The sequence below is a fragment of the Rhinolophus sinicus genome, chromosome 13 (assembly GCF_057876585.1).
Source record: "Rhinolophus sinicus isolate RSI-liver-muscle chromosome 13, RSI-T2T, whole genome shotgun sequence".
Lineage (NCBI taxonomy): Eukaryota > Metazoa > Chordata > Mammalia > Chiroptera > Rhinolophidae > Rhinolophus > Rhinolophus sinicus.
The window spans coordinates 25,551,306-25,564,533 of NC_142513.1; the positions used below are offsets into that span (position 1 = coordinate 25,551,306).

The 13,228-nt window shown below is 41.8% G+C and overlaps 1 protein-coding gene and 1 pseudogene across 7 annotated transcripts in view; one reads left to right on the forward strand and one right to left on the reverse strand.

Moving 5' to 3' along the window:
* The window catches only part of ATRN (attractin), a 144,684-nt gene that overhangs the window by 96,230 nt on the left and 35,226 nt on the right, over positions 1 to 13,228 (forward strand). Inside the window, exon 25 of one of the 7 annotated variants that reach the window (XM_074318233.2) lies at positions 10,870 to 11,975. The exons of the other annotated variants lie outside the window; for them this stretch is intronic. Within the exon in view, the coding sequence (XP_074174334.1) occupies positions 10,870 to 10,920 (51 nt within the window). The 3' untranslated portion in view covers positions 10,921 to 11,975. Of the gene's footprint in view, positions 1 to 10,869; positions 11,976 to 13,228 lie in introns of those variants that run through there. 7 annotated transcript variants of the gene reach the window in all.
* LOC109448417 (small ribosomal subunit protein eS7 pseudogene) lies at positions 1,703 to 2,279 on the reverse strand (annotated as a pseudogene).

A 13,228-nucleotide genomic window follows, 5' to 3' on the forward strand; every position in this document is an offset into this window, starting at 1 on the left:
GCCTAGGCCTTGTAGTCACACAAACATGGGTTTCAGTCCTCACTTGCTCCTGTACAATTCATGTAGCCTCCCCACATCTCGGATTTTTTGTACATGTTATCTAAAGGGTAGGTCTAAGGGTTCATGTGACCTGCTGCAGCCACTGTTGTTATCCATATGCTCATTTTCTCTGTTCCCAGGGGACCAGTGGACTCTCTCTTATCCTAGACCCACGGCCCCGTTTGTGCTTTTTATAATCGTCCACCACTGTGTCCTTCAGGCCTTGCCTCGATACTTCCTGCTTTTACCCTCTTCGTTTTGGGTAAATGTAGAATTTAGGAATAGGTGGACTTTCAGGGACTGGTTCACGTTTGGCCATGGAAGCATGGTCATGGGCTGGGGCTGAAGCTGTTTGCCGGCTTTCAGAAGTGTGAGCAACTGAAGCAAGTCATCACTGATAAATTAGGATGGGTTTGCAATCTAGTTCTGGTGGTTTTGTGTTCGTGCCATGGGACTGTGACTAAAGAACAGTCTTCTTTTCTGGAATGTGGAGGACAGGCTGTGTGTTGTATTTTTTCTTACCACCGTCTCCTTTTTCTGTCTAGCTGGTCTACAAATTTGTTCATCCTCTAATCTGCTTCTTCCTTTGCTCTTACGTTCACTCTGCTTCCCTCCTCAGCCAGCCTTCTTGTAAGCATTGACCACACTCCCTATTTCTATTTCCTCTTTTCTGTTCACCCATCAGCACACAACAGTCTGCCTCCTTCTCTCACCACATCCTGAAATTGCCCTGTCTTAATGCATTCCAGTGACTGAATTCTCCAGTCCCCTGTCCTTGTAGAATGATTTCAGTCAGTTTCTTGCCTTCCTTGTCCTTTCTTTCCCTGATTCTCTGGCCAGTCTTTTTAGGGAATCTTCTTCCTTAACCATTGGGGTTGTCTGGGATTCAGGCGTTGGTTTTCTTGTGTCTTCATCCCACAGTTTCCCTGAGTAATTCCATCCCCCTTGTAGGACTTATGGTAGTACTACTTCTGTACTGGTGATTCTCAGTGCTCTGTCTCCAGCCCAGCTTATACTTGAGCTCCAGACCGGTACTCTTGGTAGCAGCCTAGATATCTCTACCTGGACATTCACAAGCTCCCTGCACTGAGCATATCATCAGTTTTTGGCCTTAGCCCCAAACCCTGTGCTTCTTTTCTCAGTGAACGGTACCACCATTGGTCCTGTTGCACAAGCCAGGATCCTGGAAGTCATTTGCATTCCTGGGATAAACCTGACTTGGGAGTGATGTATTCTTTTCTTATTTTATGTATTGCTAGATTTAGTTTGCTAACTAGAACATTGTATCTATTTCATGAGTGAGAGAACATCCAATTATTTTCCTTTCCTGTCCTTGTTATGGTTTTTATATCAAGGTTAAACTAACCTTTAATAATCATATAAATTGAGTTTTATTTCTTTCCCATTTCTGGAAGAGATTATATGAAATTAGAATTACGTGAACCTTGAATACTTGATAGATCTCTTGTAAAGTCGTTTTATTCTGGTGTTTTATTTGAGGAGTTTTTTGTTTTTTTTAACTGCTGATTCAACTTTTTAAATTGTTATAGGATATTTTGAATTTTCTCTTCCTGTTTGAGTCACTTAAGATAATTTTTTCTAGATACTAATTTATTCCATATATTTTTTTAATGTGAATGATATTTTATTTAGTCATTTTTGTTTACAAATGAAACTGTTGGAATTCAGCATTAACATCCTTGCCTGTGAGCTTCTTATAGACACCAGAAAAAGTTTCAACTTTGTTTTCCACATTGTCCTGCTGTGCTTTATCCAAATGAACCTTTATGAGCTGGCTGTCATCCAGTTTCAGAAGAATTCTCTTACCCACAATTTCACTTGGGAGAACTAGGTCCTCCAGGATCACATCCTGTCCGACTGTCAGAGTGGCTCTTGGGACGCTTTTGCTTACTTTTTGCACGGCTTTTTCATGTTGGCTTAGGCAGAAGTCTCCTCTGGGCAATAAAGACCACATGCTTCCCACTGAACTTTTTCTCCAATTCATGTGCTAGCTGGACTTGGATTTTCTGGAAAGATTTCAATTGAGGAACAGGAACAAAGATTATAAGAGCTTTCTGACCACCACCAACTTCAGTTTCCTTGACTGCTGTTATATTCAGCTCCCTTAGCTGGGTGTTGAGGTCTGAGTTCATCTCCAGCTCAAGAAGAGCCTGGGAGATGCAGGACTCGAACTCGTCCAGCTTCTCGCCTTTGGGCTTCCTGATCTTCATGCCTGAACTGCACACGGCCTTCTCCTTGGTGAGTGCTGGCCTGGGAAGAGCTGTTTCAAATATTTTCAAATGTAGCGACACAAAATTATTCACACTGTCCTCTAATGTTCGCAGCATCTGTGCTTCAGTGTACTGTATCGTACACTTAAAAATAGTTAAAATGGTAAATTTTATCTTATATATATTTTATTCCAGCCAAAAACAGTTTTAAAAGTTGCAGCAAGATTTTTTTTGTAGATATACACAGGCTTATTCTAAATTTGTATGAAAAGGCAAAGATTCTAGAATAGCTATAACAGTTTTGAAAAAGAGGAATAAATGGGAGGAATGCAGTGTTAAGGCTTATTACTTCACTGCAGTAACCAAGAGATTGTGGTTGTTGGTGGAGGGATACACAGAAATCAACAGAACAGAATAAAGAAGACAAAATTAGGTTGGTGCAAAAGTAATTGCGTTTTGAAAGGTTAAAAACAATTGCAAAAACCGCAATTACTTTTGCACCGACCTAATAGAACCATAAATATGTCCAACTCATTTTTGACAAAGGTATAAAGGCAATTCAATGGAGGAAGCATAGCCTTTTCAACAAATGGTGCTGGAACAGTTGGATAACCATAAGCAAATAAATGAACTTCAAACTAAACCTCATGTCTTAAACAGAAAAATTGACTCAATATGGATCACAGATTTAAATGTAAAACATAAAGCTATAAAACATTTGGAGAAAATGTGCATCCCAAATGTGCAAAAGGTTTTTAGACTTGCCAACAAAAATATGACCCATAAGAGGAAAAATTGGTCTACATCAAAACAAAAAGCTTTTGCTCTGTGAAAAACCTTGGTAGGAGAATCAATAAACAAAGTACAATACTGGGAGAAAATATTTGCAAACCATAGTTCCTGCCGAGCCCTTGTATCTGGAATATAAGAAGAATTCTCAAAATTCAACGTTAAAAAACAATTCATTTAGAAAATGGACAAAAGACAAGAAGAGACATTTCACCAAAGACGATATACATATGTCAAATAACCACATGAAAAGATATTCAGCATCAAAAGCTATTAAATGCAAATTGAAACCACAGTGAGATATCACTACATACCTAACAAAACAGCTGAAATTGAAAATAATAATAGCACCAAATGCTAGAGAGGATGCAGAGAAATTGGATCATGTGTACATTGCTGGTGGGAAAGTAAGATGGTACAACCACTCTGGAAAGTAGTTTGGCATTTTCTTATACAACTAAACTTGTACTTACTATACAACCCAGCAATTGCATTCCTGGGCATTTATCCCAGAGAAATGAAAATCGATGTTCACACAAACACCTGTACACCAACGTGCATAGCATCTGTACAACAGTATTTAGCAACTTTATTCATAAAAGCCCCGAACTGGAAACAACCCAAGTATTCTTCAGCAGGTAAATGGTTAAATAGACTGTACTGTATACATATGGAATAATACTCAGCAATAAAAAGAAACAAACTTGCTGAGAGGGAAAAAAAAATTTTTTTTTTTCAGAAATTTGCATTCTGCATGATTACATTTCTATAACATTTGAAAATAAAAAGTTTGGACCAAAAATAGGTACAGGTATAATTTCCTGAAGCCTCAACTTTCTCTGACTTCTTCTGACTCACCTCTATATCCTAGTTTAAAAGGGGTCATCTGATTAAGCCAGGCCCACCCACACTCGAGGAGGGGATTATACAGGGTGTACATACCAACATAGAGGGAATCTTGGGGGCCAACCAGGGATTTAGGTTATTTGACCCCAAAGAAGTTGAGCTCTAGGCTCCAGTCAATACAAATTCATTTGGTAAAATCTCCTTACACTATCATATAATAGATCACATACATTTGTGAAATACTTGATTTGGGCTCTAGTAAATATTTATTAACTTGTTTTAAATTGAGATTGTTTTCATATTGACATACCTCGTGATATTGTGACTCCAGTCGAACTTCAGGCTTTTTTGCTCATAGCTGAAAAATGATTAATATTTTTAAGATTCTTAGTGAAAATCTTGACTTACGCTGCTGACGGTTTTCCCATTTGGAAAGAGGGCTGCGTGCACATAAACAGGCTTTTGTGCTGGAGATAGCCGCGCTGTTGCCAATGCGGAGTTCTAGTTTTTTTCCTCCCGATGCCCTGTTGCTCCACCCTCTGAAAGTCACTGAAATGGTTTTAGAGCATTTCCGTCTAAAGGGATCTGTTCCCCACACTCACTTTTAAAAAGTACCAATTTTAAGTTTAAAAATCAAAGCGATGTCGACGTTCTGCCTGATTCTTTTGGTGCTCTTTACCTGGGCTGGATCACTGACTTGCATAAGATCCCCTTATGAAAGCTGCATTCAGGAGCACTTTGGAAAATAAACGATGGCGTGCTCACCATTTAGTTTGCCAAGCTTTCCTTGAAAAAGCAGGTAAGTTCTATTGAAAATGTGTCGTTTTGCTCTTTGGTACGACTAACTGCAGTAGTTGCAAACAGTGTGACTAGACCTGTAGCCTCGTGTGTTCTTGTTGTCTTCAAAGACGCTGGTTCTCTCTGCACTTGGGACCGTATCTGGGCATGCACTGTGGAGGGCTGAGCTTGCGTCTTCCTAGGCAGATGCAGTCTTATCTTCAACAAAGGGAGCTATATGTTTCTGTGTTGCTCGATTTTCCTCAGAGTCTTAGCGTTTCTAAATGTAGCTAGCTCTTAAACACACACGTACCCACTTCCAAACTGTACAAATTTAGTAAAAATGTGGAGGCTTATTTGAGGAAGAGAATAGGGAAATGTCTAAATGGTGCAGTGTAGGCCATTCAGTTAAGTTTCAGTATGGCTTTCAGTGCAAGCAAAATAATTTTTGTCTTTCTCATTTTTTAAAGCAAAATAACTGAGGAAATCTAATTCTCTACTCAGAAATTCATGTAAACATTGGTGCTTTAAAAATGGTAATGCTACACTCAAGTTCCTTCACTCTGAACCGATCCCAGGATTCTTTTCCATAATTAGGAACAGATCAAAACCTATAAATGCTAACTGAGGGAATTTGAAACTAACTATAAAAATCTTGGTAGATGCAGTTAAAAAAAAAAAAAGACCCAGACTGAAAAGGCCTGTGTGTAGTAGGGTGGTGGGTGTGTTGGGACCAGTTGTGCCTGTTTTCTGGTCGGTTGCTCCTGTGGGTGAGCACCCCTCTCTTAGCCTCTGCTTTCTGAAAGCCATCTAGGTGTTCTTCCCAGTAAGCAGGGACTCAGCTGGCTTGGACAGTCCCATAGTTTGGGAGGGTCGGTATTCAAGATAGAGAATGGACAGGCAGACATTGTGTGACGTGGGGAGGTGGGTAGTGAAGCTGGGATTCTGGCTTGTTACTGGCTGTGCAACAGAGGTTGTTATTGTAATGTGGAACTAATATTAAAGCCTTCTCCATGCTGGGTGTTTCATCTGCTGCTTTATGTAAGAGGCTAGTGTTCATAAGTGAAGGCAACACAGAATTTGTATTGAGAACCGGGCATTCATTTAGAGTTTAGAGTTATGTTTATGGGTGCTAACAGGATTGCTATACTGAGCAAAGGATGTATGAAACTTTTGTTGACTTGTATAATACTTTTTTTAGTAAAAGCTTTATTGAGATATAATTCACATACCATACATACAATTCACCCATTTAAAGTGCACAATTTAGTGGGTTTTAATATATTCACAGAGTTGTGTAACCATAACCACAATCAATTTTAGAATATTTTCATCACCCCAAAAAAGAAATCCTGTACCCATTAGCAGTCATTTCCCATTCCTTCTTCTCCCCAGCCCCTGGCAACTACTAGTCTACTTTCTATCTTCTCTGGATTGTCTATTCTGGACATTTCATATAAATTGAATCACATGATATGTGGTCCATTGTGACTGGCTTCTTCACTTAGTACAATGTTTTCAAAGTTCATCCATATTTATGTGTCAGTACTTCATTCCTTTTTAAGGTTGAATAATGTTCCATTACATGGGTATACCACATTGTTTATCCATTCATCTGTTGACGGATACTTGGGTTGTTTCTACTCTTTGACTATAATGAATAATGTCAGATAATACTTCTAATGTTTGCATTAATTGTAGATGTAAATACAGACATCCTGGTGTTATGTATCTGTACCTTAGGAGCTTTAAGAATTATAAAGCCTTGAAATACGTTTAGAATTAAACTACTTGAAGTGTAAGTCTTTCTTTGTTTGAAATGGCACTTAAGGTTCTTGTACTGCCTCATGGTTTTCATCATGATCGTTTATTATTCCTTCTTGAAAGTCTCCTCTCTTCTGCTTTCACCTGTGGCTTTGGCTGTTTTCTTCTCAGCTCTTCAATGACATTGTCCCCTTGGGTTTCCAGTGACATTGGACCCTTTCTTCCTGGACAGTCTTATCCACACCCTCTGTGAATAGCACCTGTGGCTGGGACACATAAATCTCCATCTCTAGCAGACCTCTGTGTGATCTCCACGGACCCACTAGGCTTCCTTTAAATCCATTCAGTCAGCAGACTGTCTGGCCCAGAGCAGCAGCCATGAACAGACAGTAGGAGCTGTGTCAGATGCTGGGTGATTGGGGTGTGCCTGGTCTCCTGGAAGCACCAAGAGGAGAGGGGCATGTCGCCTGAGTCTGAGTGAGGAAGGCAACATCAGAGCTGAATCCTAGGGAACAGGAAGTAGGGGCATCAGTCACTCTCAAGAACTATCAGGATTTAGCAGAGCTGAAGTGCCAGTCCTGTGAGCAGGATGCTGAAGAGCTAGGCAGAGGCTGTCATGAAGAGATAAAGTTTCAGCCCAGAGGTTCGAACCGTAGCCTAAAAACCACTGGGAGTCACTGAAATGCTTTAAGCCAAAAAGTGGCCAAAGATCAGTGTTGTTGAAGATCCTTCTGGTAGCAATTGAGAGAATGGGTTGGAAGGAGCCAGATATTAATAGAATTCTTGTTTAGAAACCCAGGCAAGGGGTCCAAATGGTGGACCCTTAGGCATATCCCATAGCTACTCCCCTTCCTCATCTGTGCCTCCACAGCCATAGACATGTCTGGTTTTTCACTATACAAAGGTTTCCTTAAAGGCCCGGGCTGTGTTTTGTATTTCTGTGTCCCCAGTGTCACGTAGCATAGTGTTAATCAGTTGTAGACACTCCATAAACACTCGTATGTGCTAGATCGATGCATAGTTGTAGGTATCAGAGCTTTGGGTTGGTATCAGAACTTTGTTCTTTTTTATAATTTTTATTAATTTACTGACAGCTTTTTCTGATATTGTCAGAATGATAGTATCACTGACCAGTGCTCAGTCGCCCGCTGGGGGTGGAGACCGAGAATGTGTCGTCCCAGTCTGTGCAGCGTGCTGTTGTTAGAGGGTTGAATTGTTCTAGGTTGGAATTTTATCAGGAGAGTTGGGAGGCAGAAGAAAAGAAAGGGAGGAGGACACAAACATCCCTAATTTCACAGGGTAGTTAGGAGATACTCTCTATATTGAGATAATTAAGAATGAAATGATAGAAAGTCTGGGATTTGCTTCAAAATAATATGATTGTGGGGAAAGTGGATGGAATGTGGATGAAACAAGATTGGCCATGAGCTGGTGATTATTAAAGCTGGGTTATGAACACATTGGGTTTGTGATACTATCCTCCCTACTTTTTAAAAAGTTTAAAATTTTCTATAATAAAAAAATGAAAAAAAGATAATGCAGGTGACAGAACAAGAAATCAAAGTCTTTCTAAAGGTAGCTGCAGGAATGTGCCTCAGCTGGGCCTGCAGCCTAGGCCAGCTGGGACGTGGCACATCTGGGCCTGCTGAGATATAGCTTGGAACTGGCTGTCTGTTCTCCTTTTCAGGAAGCACACAGCATTGTACTAGGGTTTTACCAGTTATTGACCACTGTTGGGCAGTCTCTAAAACAATCAAGGATCAGGGACAAAACTCCTCCCTTAGCCCGGTGAGAATGGCAAAGGCAGCTACCCTGGAGCTGCTGAGCTCTCCCCCACGCAGGCGTGTGTCAGAGGCTTGCGGACTTCTCCCCATCGGCTGTGAGACCTGGGAAGCTACTATCCAGTGAGCCATGGCTGCATTGTCACCTGCTCCTGCAACTGTTGTGGGTGACAGGCACATCCTCTCCCTGTAACCAAGGTTATTCTCTCCATTTTCTGACTGTTGGCATCTTTCTATCACCATCACCCTCAGGGTAACGACACAGAAACTACCAGAGACATTAAACAGATAGAAGTATACTGGAAGAGGGGAGAGTGGGTGGTGGCCTAATCGCTTTCCATTGTAGTGGGAAGTCAGTAAGTGATGCCAAAAATGGCTAAATCAAGAAATAACAAATTTTTTAAAAATTAGTACTAAAAAGAAAACAAACAAAAAAAACCCCCCACAAAGGTAACCTCCAGAAGAACTGAAAAGAATCCTAATTAAAGAGGGTGGAGGTGGGGCCTCTGGAGAGAAGCCTTAGGAGAGGAGGGGAGAACCATCGCTTTGCATGATTAGCCCCTTGGTACTTGTTGATATTCAGCCAAGTGTATGTAGCTCTTAATGTTTTTTAAATTATTAATGAACATGATAAAATGGAATAGGAATTCTGGACAGCGGTGAAAAGGAATGACTGGAAGGAAATTTGGGGAAGAAAGCACAGAGCAGTATTGACGGGGGAGGTTGGGAGTGGACAGATGGTGAGTGTTAGCTTGCAGGTCAGGAATGAGCAGCTTGGTGGCATTCACCAGCTTGCGGCTCTGACCAGAGCTTGGGTGTATAGTTCTGTGCCAGCACAAACCAGCACGAGGTGGGTGGTGTGTGAGGCCAGGTGATGGGATCCAGTTCGGGGCTTGTGGTCTCCGCACAGAGTTCATGTAGAACTTTGGGGTTTTTTGTTTGTTTGTTTTGTTTTGTTTTAAAGGGAGTTATTTTATGTCACAGCAAAACTCAGCCAGTGATCACAGAATCTTCTGTCCTTGGCCTAAATTCTTATGGGAGGAATTATTCCTCTTCTGGCTTCCAGCCTTGCAGTGTCCAGAACTACATAGCAAGATTGGCATGGTAAAGCCATGAGCCCAGATGGCAGCCATGGCCACGTAGGCCCTTTCTGGTCCTGATGTGAGATCGTGAGTGTCTGCAGAGCCTGGCCTCTCTGGGAGAGTCGAGGAGCAAAGGGGCCGGAGTCTCTATGGGCTCCCCACTTGGGTGGAGCTGCTGACCTCAGGGGGCCATGGGAGCAGCGCACAGAGATTCTGCCAGGCACACACAGACCGTGGGTTTTCTCAGAGCCAGATGGGTGCTGCCTCAGAGCCAGAAAGCTTCACCTCACAGGGTGGCCAACTCTCCTTTCCCATCCTCACCCAGTCTCACATGCTCATAACAGTGAAGGTCGTTCTTGGTGGAGAAGAGAAACTCAAAGTGAAGGTCCTTCCCTCTCTCATTCCAAACCTGTATTAAACAGTGGTCTTGCCCTACTCGTTCAGATTCATTCATCCATTCATTCACTTAACTTGAGTACCTGCTTTGTGGATTGCACATAGTAGCTGCACAATTCAAATGTTAAAAAAAGAATTTGTTCCATGGTAGTTGAATATAAGAAATGTCTTATTTTTTCTTATTTTTAGAGTACACTTGGGCTCAGGCTCTACCCACCAACCATAGTTAATGAGAAATTCATTTTCAGCCTGTTTTCACAGAGCTCCATCCCCTTCTCTCAGGGACATGCAGAAACCTCAGGGCTTAACTAAGACCAGAGATCTGGCAAGGGCCTCCCATCTGCATTCACTGACTTCTGCTCCCAGTTCCCTGGCCCATGGCCGTCGGGTTTGTTTGAAGGCAGCTGTACTCACTCCCTTGTGTGACAGACTTGGGTGTAGAATAATCGCTGAGGCTCCAGAGCGCCTTCCACCCCAGGCCTCCCATGCAGTCACCCCATATTCCTCAGCACTTTCTTCTTTTTCTTTTTCTTTTTTAATTAAAGTTTATTGGGGTGACAATTGTTAGTAAAGTTACGTAGATTTCAGGTGTACAATTCTGTATTACGTCATCTATAAATCCCATTGTGTGTTCACCACCCAGAGTCAGTTCTCCTTCCATCACCATATATTTGAATCAGCACTTTCAAAACTAAAGCATCCTCTCCATTTCTTCCATCCAAGTCTCAAGGTTTGGGCCAGGCCTCTCTCTTTGTTTCAAAGCACTATCCTCTCTTTCTCTACCGTCACTCTTCCTCTGACTCTCATCCTGGGCAAGATCCAAGTTAATTTCTTTGGGGGCCAAACCTTCTAAGTAAAAATGACAGTTTTTCTCAGTGCAGTTCCTGAAATGCTAAAGAAATTGTTCAGGGGAAGGAGTGAGGGAGGAGATTTTTTAAATAATTCCTTATTTCAGAGGTTCCTAAATCGTGGCCTCTGGACACCAGCATCAGAATCCCCTGAGGAGCTTAACGCTACAGGAGTAGGAATAGGGCCCAGGATTCCAACTTTTTTACAGTCACTCCAGAGCTTGAGACCCATGGTCTAGTTCTTGGAATACAAAGGTGTACCTGCTCTTGTGTGGGAGGGAGGTAAGGAATTACCTTTTCATTCTTTCTCCTACAGCAACAATTAAAAAGTCAGATATTGGGCCGGCCTGGTCGCTCAGGTGGTTAGAGCTCCATGCTCCTAACTCCGAAGGCTGCTGGTTCGATTCCCACATGAGCCAGTGGGCTCTCAACCACAAGGTTGCCGGTTCAACTCCTCGATTTCCGCAAAGGATGGTGGGCAGCGCCCCTTGCAACTAAAATTGAACACGGCACCTTGAGCTGAGCTGCCGCTGAGCTCAGTTGGTTGGAATGCATCCTCTCAACCACAAGGTTGCCGGTTCGACTCCCGCAAGGGATGGTGGGCTGTGCCCTCTGCAACTAGAAACGGCAACTGGACCTGGAGCTGAGCTGCACCCTCCACTACTAAGATTGAAAGGACAACAACTTGACTTGGAAAAAAGGCCTGGAAGTACACACTGTTCCCCAATAAAGTCCTGTTCCCTTCCCCAATAAAATCTTTAAAAAAAAAAAAAAAAAAGTCAGATATTGATATCGTTGTAGACAGAATACAGGAACCTATACACAGCCACAGTATACGGTAGAATATGATTATCCCGTGGTCTGAAAGGAAGTGGATCGAGTGTTGAGAGAGTATAGAGAAGAGAAAGCCAATTTCCAGTGGATGGTGGGGCGGCTAAATGAGGAAGGGAGGATTTGTGCTGACCACGCAGGGCAGAGGACACTGCTGACAGGAAGAGCAAGTAGAGTCGTACAGCCACCTGAAAATACAAAACGACGAAGGTCAGGTCCACAATATCCTATCCCAAATCCTGCGGCTAGCAGGGCTTCTGAGTTTTGTTTTTTAGAGTTTAACAAACCCAGAGCCCCTCCCCCTCACCACCACCCCCAGGCAAACACACCATCAAACATACTGCTTGCAGAAAGTTGAGTGGGCAGCAGGTTGTGGAAATGTAAGGGGACATACATTCTAGATTTCCTGGAGTGTGAAGAGTGATACCTACTGTTTGGAAAGGGAGAAGAATGACATTGGGAGTTTTATTTATAAATTGTAATGAGATTTTCTTCTTTGTATTAGTAGATTTAATTATAGAAACCCTTATTTAGTATAAGCAAAGTCCATAAACATTTCAATTTGTTCATAATAAATCATGAAAGAATGGGTCTGATTGGGATATTATCTTGAAAAATGAAACTCAAAAGTATGAAAAATGTTTATTTTAATTTTACAGTTAATAAAATTTAAATTATGGTTGCAACTGTGAGCCAATTCTTAGAAGAAAAGAAACTCAGGTCTTACTGAGTTACAGGGGGAAGTGAGGTCATTATTTTTCCAACTGTCATATTCATTTATCCAGGAAATATTTATTAAGCACCTCTTACATGCCAATCACCACTTTAAGCACTAGAAACATAGTCAGCGGCAAAGCCCCTGTCCTCACGGATCTTATTTTCTAGTGGAAGAACAAGACCATAAATAAATGTACGTATGAAGGCTGAAGAAAACTCGAGCAAGCTAATAAGACAGAGGTCTTGCTTCAGTTGTACAGTGGTGCTTGGAGATCAGAGCGTACATGGAGTCCTTCAGATTTGACTTCGCAGCATGATTTAAAAACAGTGGTCAGGGGAACCTCCACACTGCCCTCCATAGCGGCTGCACCAGTCTGCATTTCCACCAACAGTGTATGAGGGTTCCTTTTTCTCCACAGCTGTTATTTGTCTTGTTGATGATAGCAAGGAGAACTGACTCTGGGTGGTGAACACACAACGTGATATATATATAGATGATGTATTACAGAATTGTATACTTGAAACCTATGTAACTTGACTAACCATGGTCACCCCAATAAACTTTAATTTAAAAAAAGTCAGGGGCCTCATCAGTTTTCCCAAGATCCTCTCTTAATCCTATTCAGAGTATCTTGAAGGCCTGTATCTTTATCCTTCATCTTTCTACAGTTTATAATCCTGCGAAGTCTTCATTTGTCAGGGGTTTTGTGTGCTCAGTTCTCCAACAGCTCTTTCACTAGAATCAACGTCTTTTCCAAAATTGATTTTGCAGTTGGGTTACTTTGTCTGACAGTCTGAGTAGGGATTGCCCAGTGGATGCTTGTTGCCCTGGTGTAATTTTTATTAGCACTCCCCTTTGCGCTCAGCAATTCTTAGTTTGGACAATAAGTTGATCACCCTATCAATTAAACAATAATCAACAAAGACTGACACGTGGGTAGGGTATTAATTAGGGTTAAATGTTTCGAAGTGGTCAGTCCATTCGTAAATATTTTTATGTTTTGACTTTTGCTTCCCTAGGAAACCTTGTAACTGTAGACACTTAAATGATAAACATTTAACAAAAGAGGACCCCTTTTATAATAATGTGAGACTTGGGCACTGGCCACACTGGCAACCAGTTTATA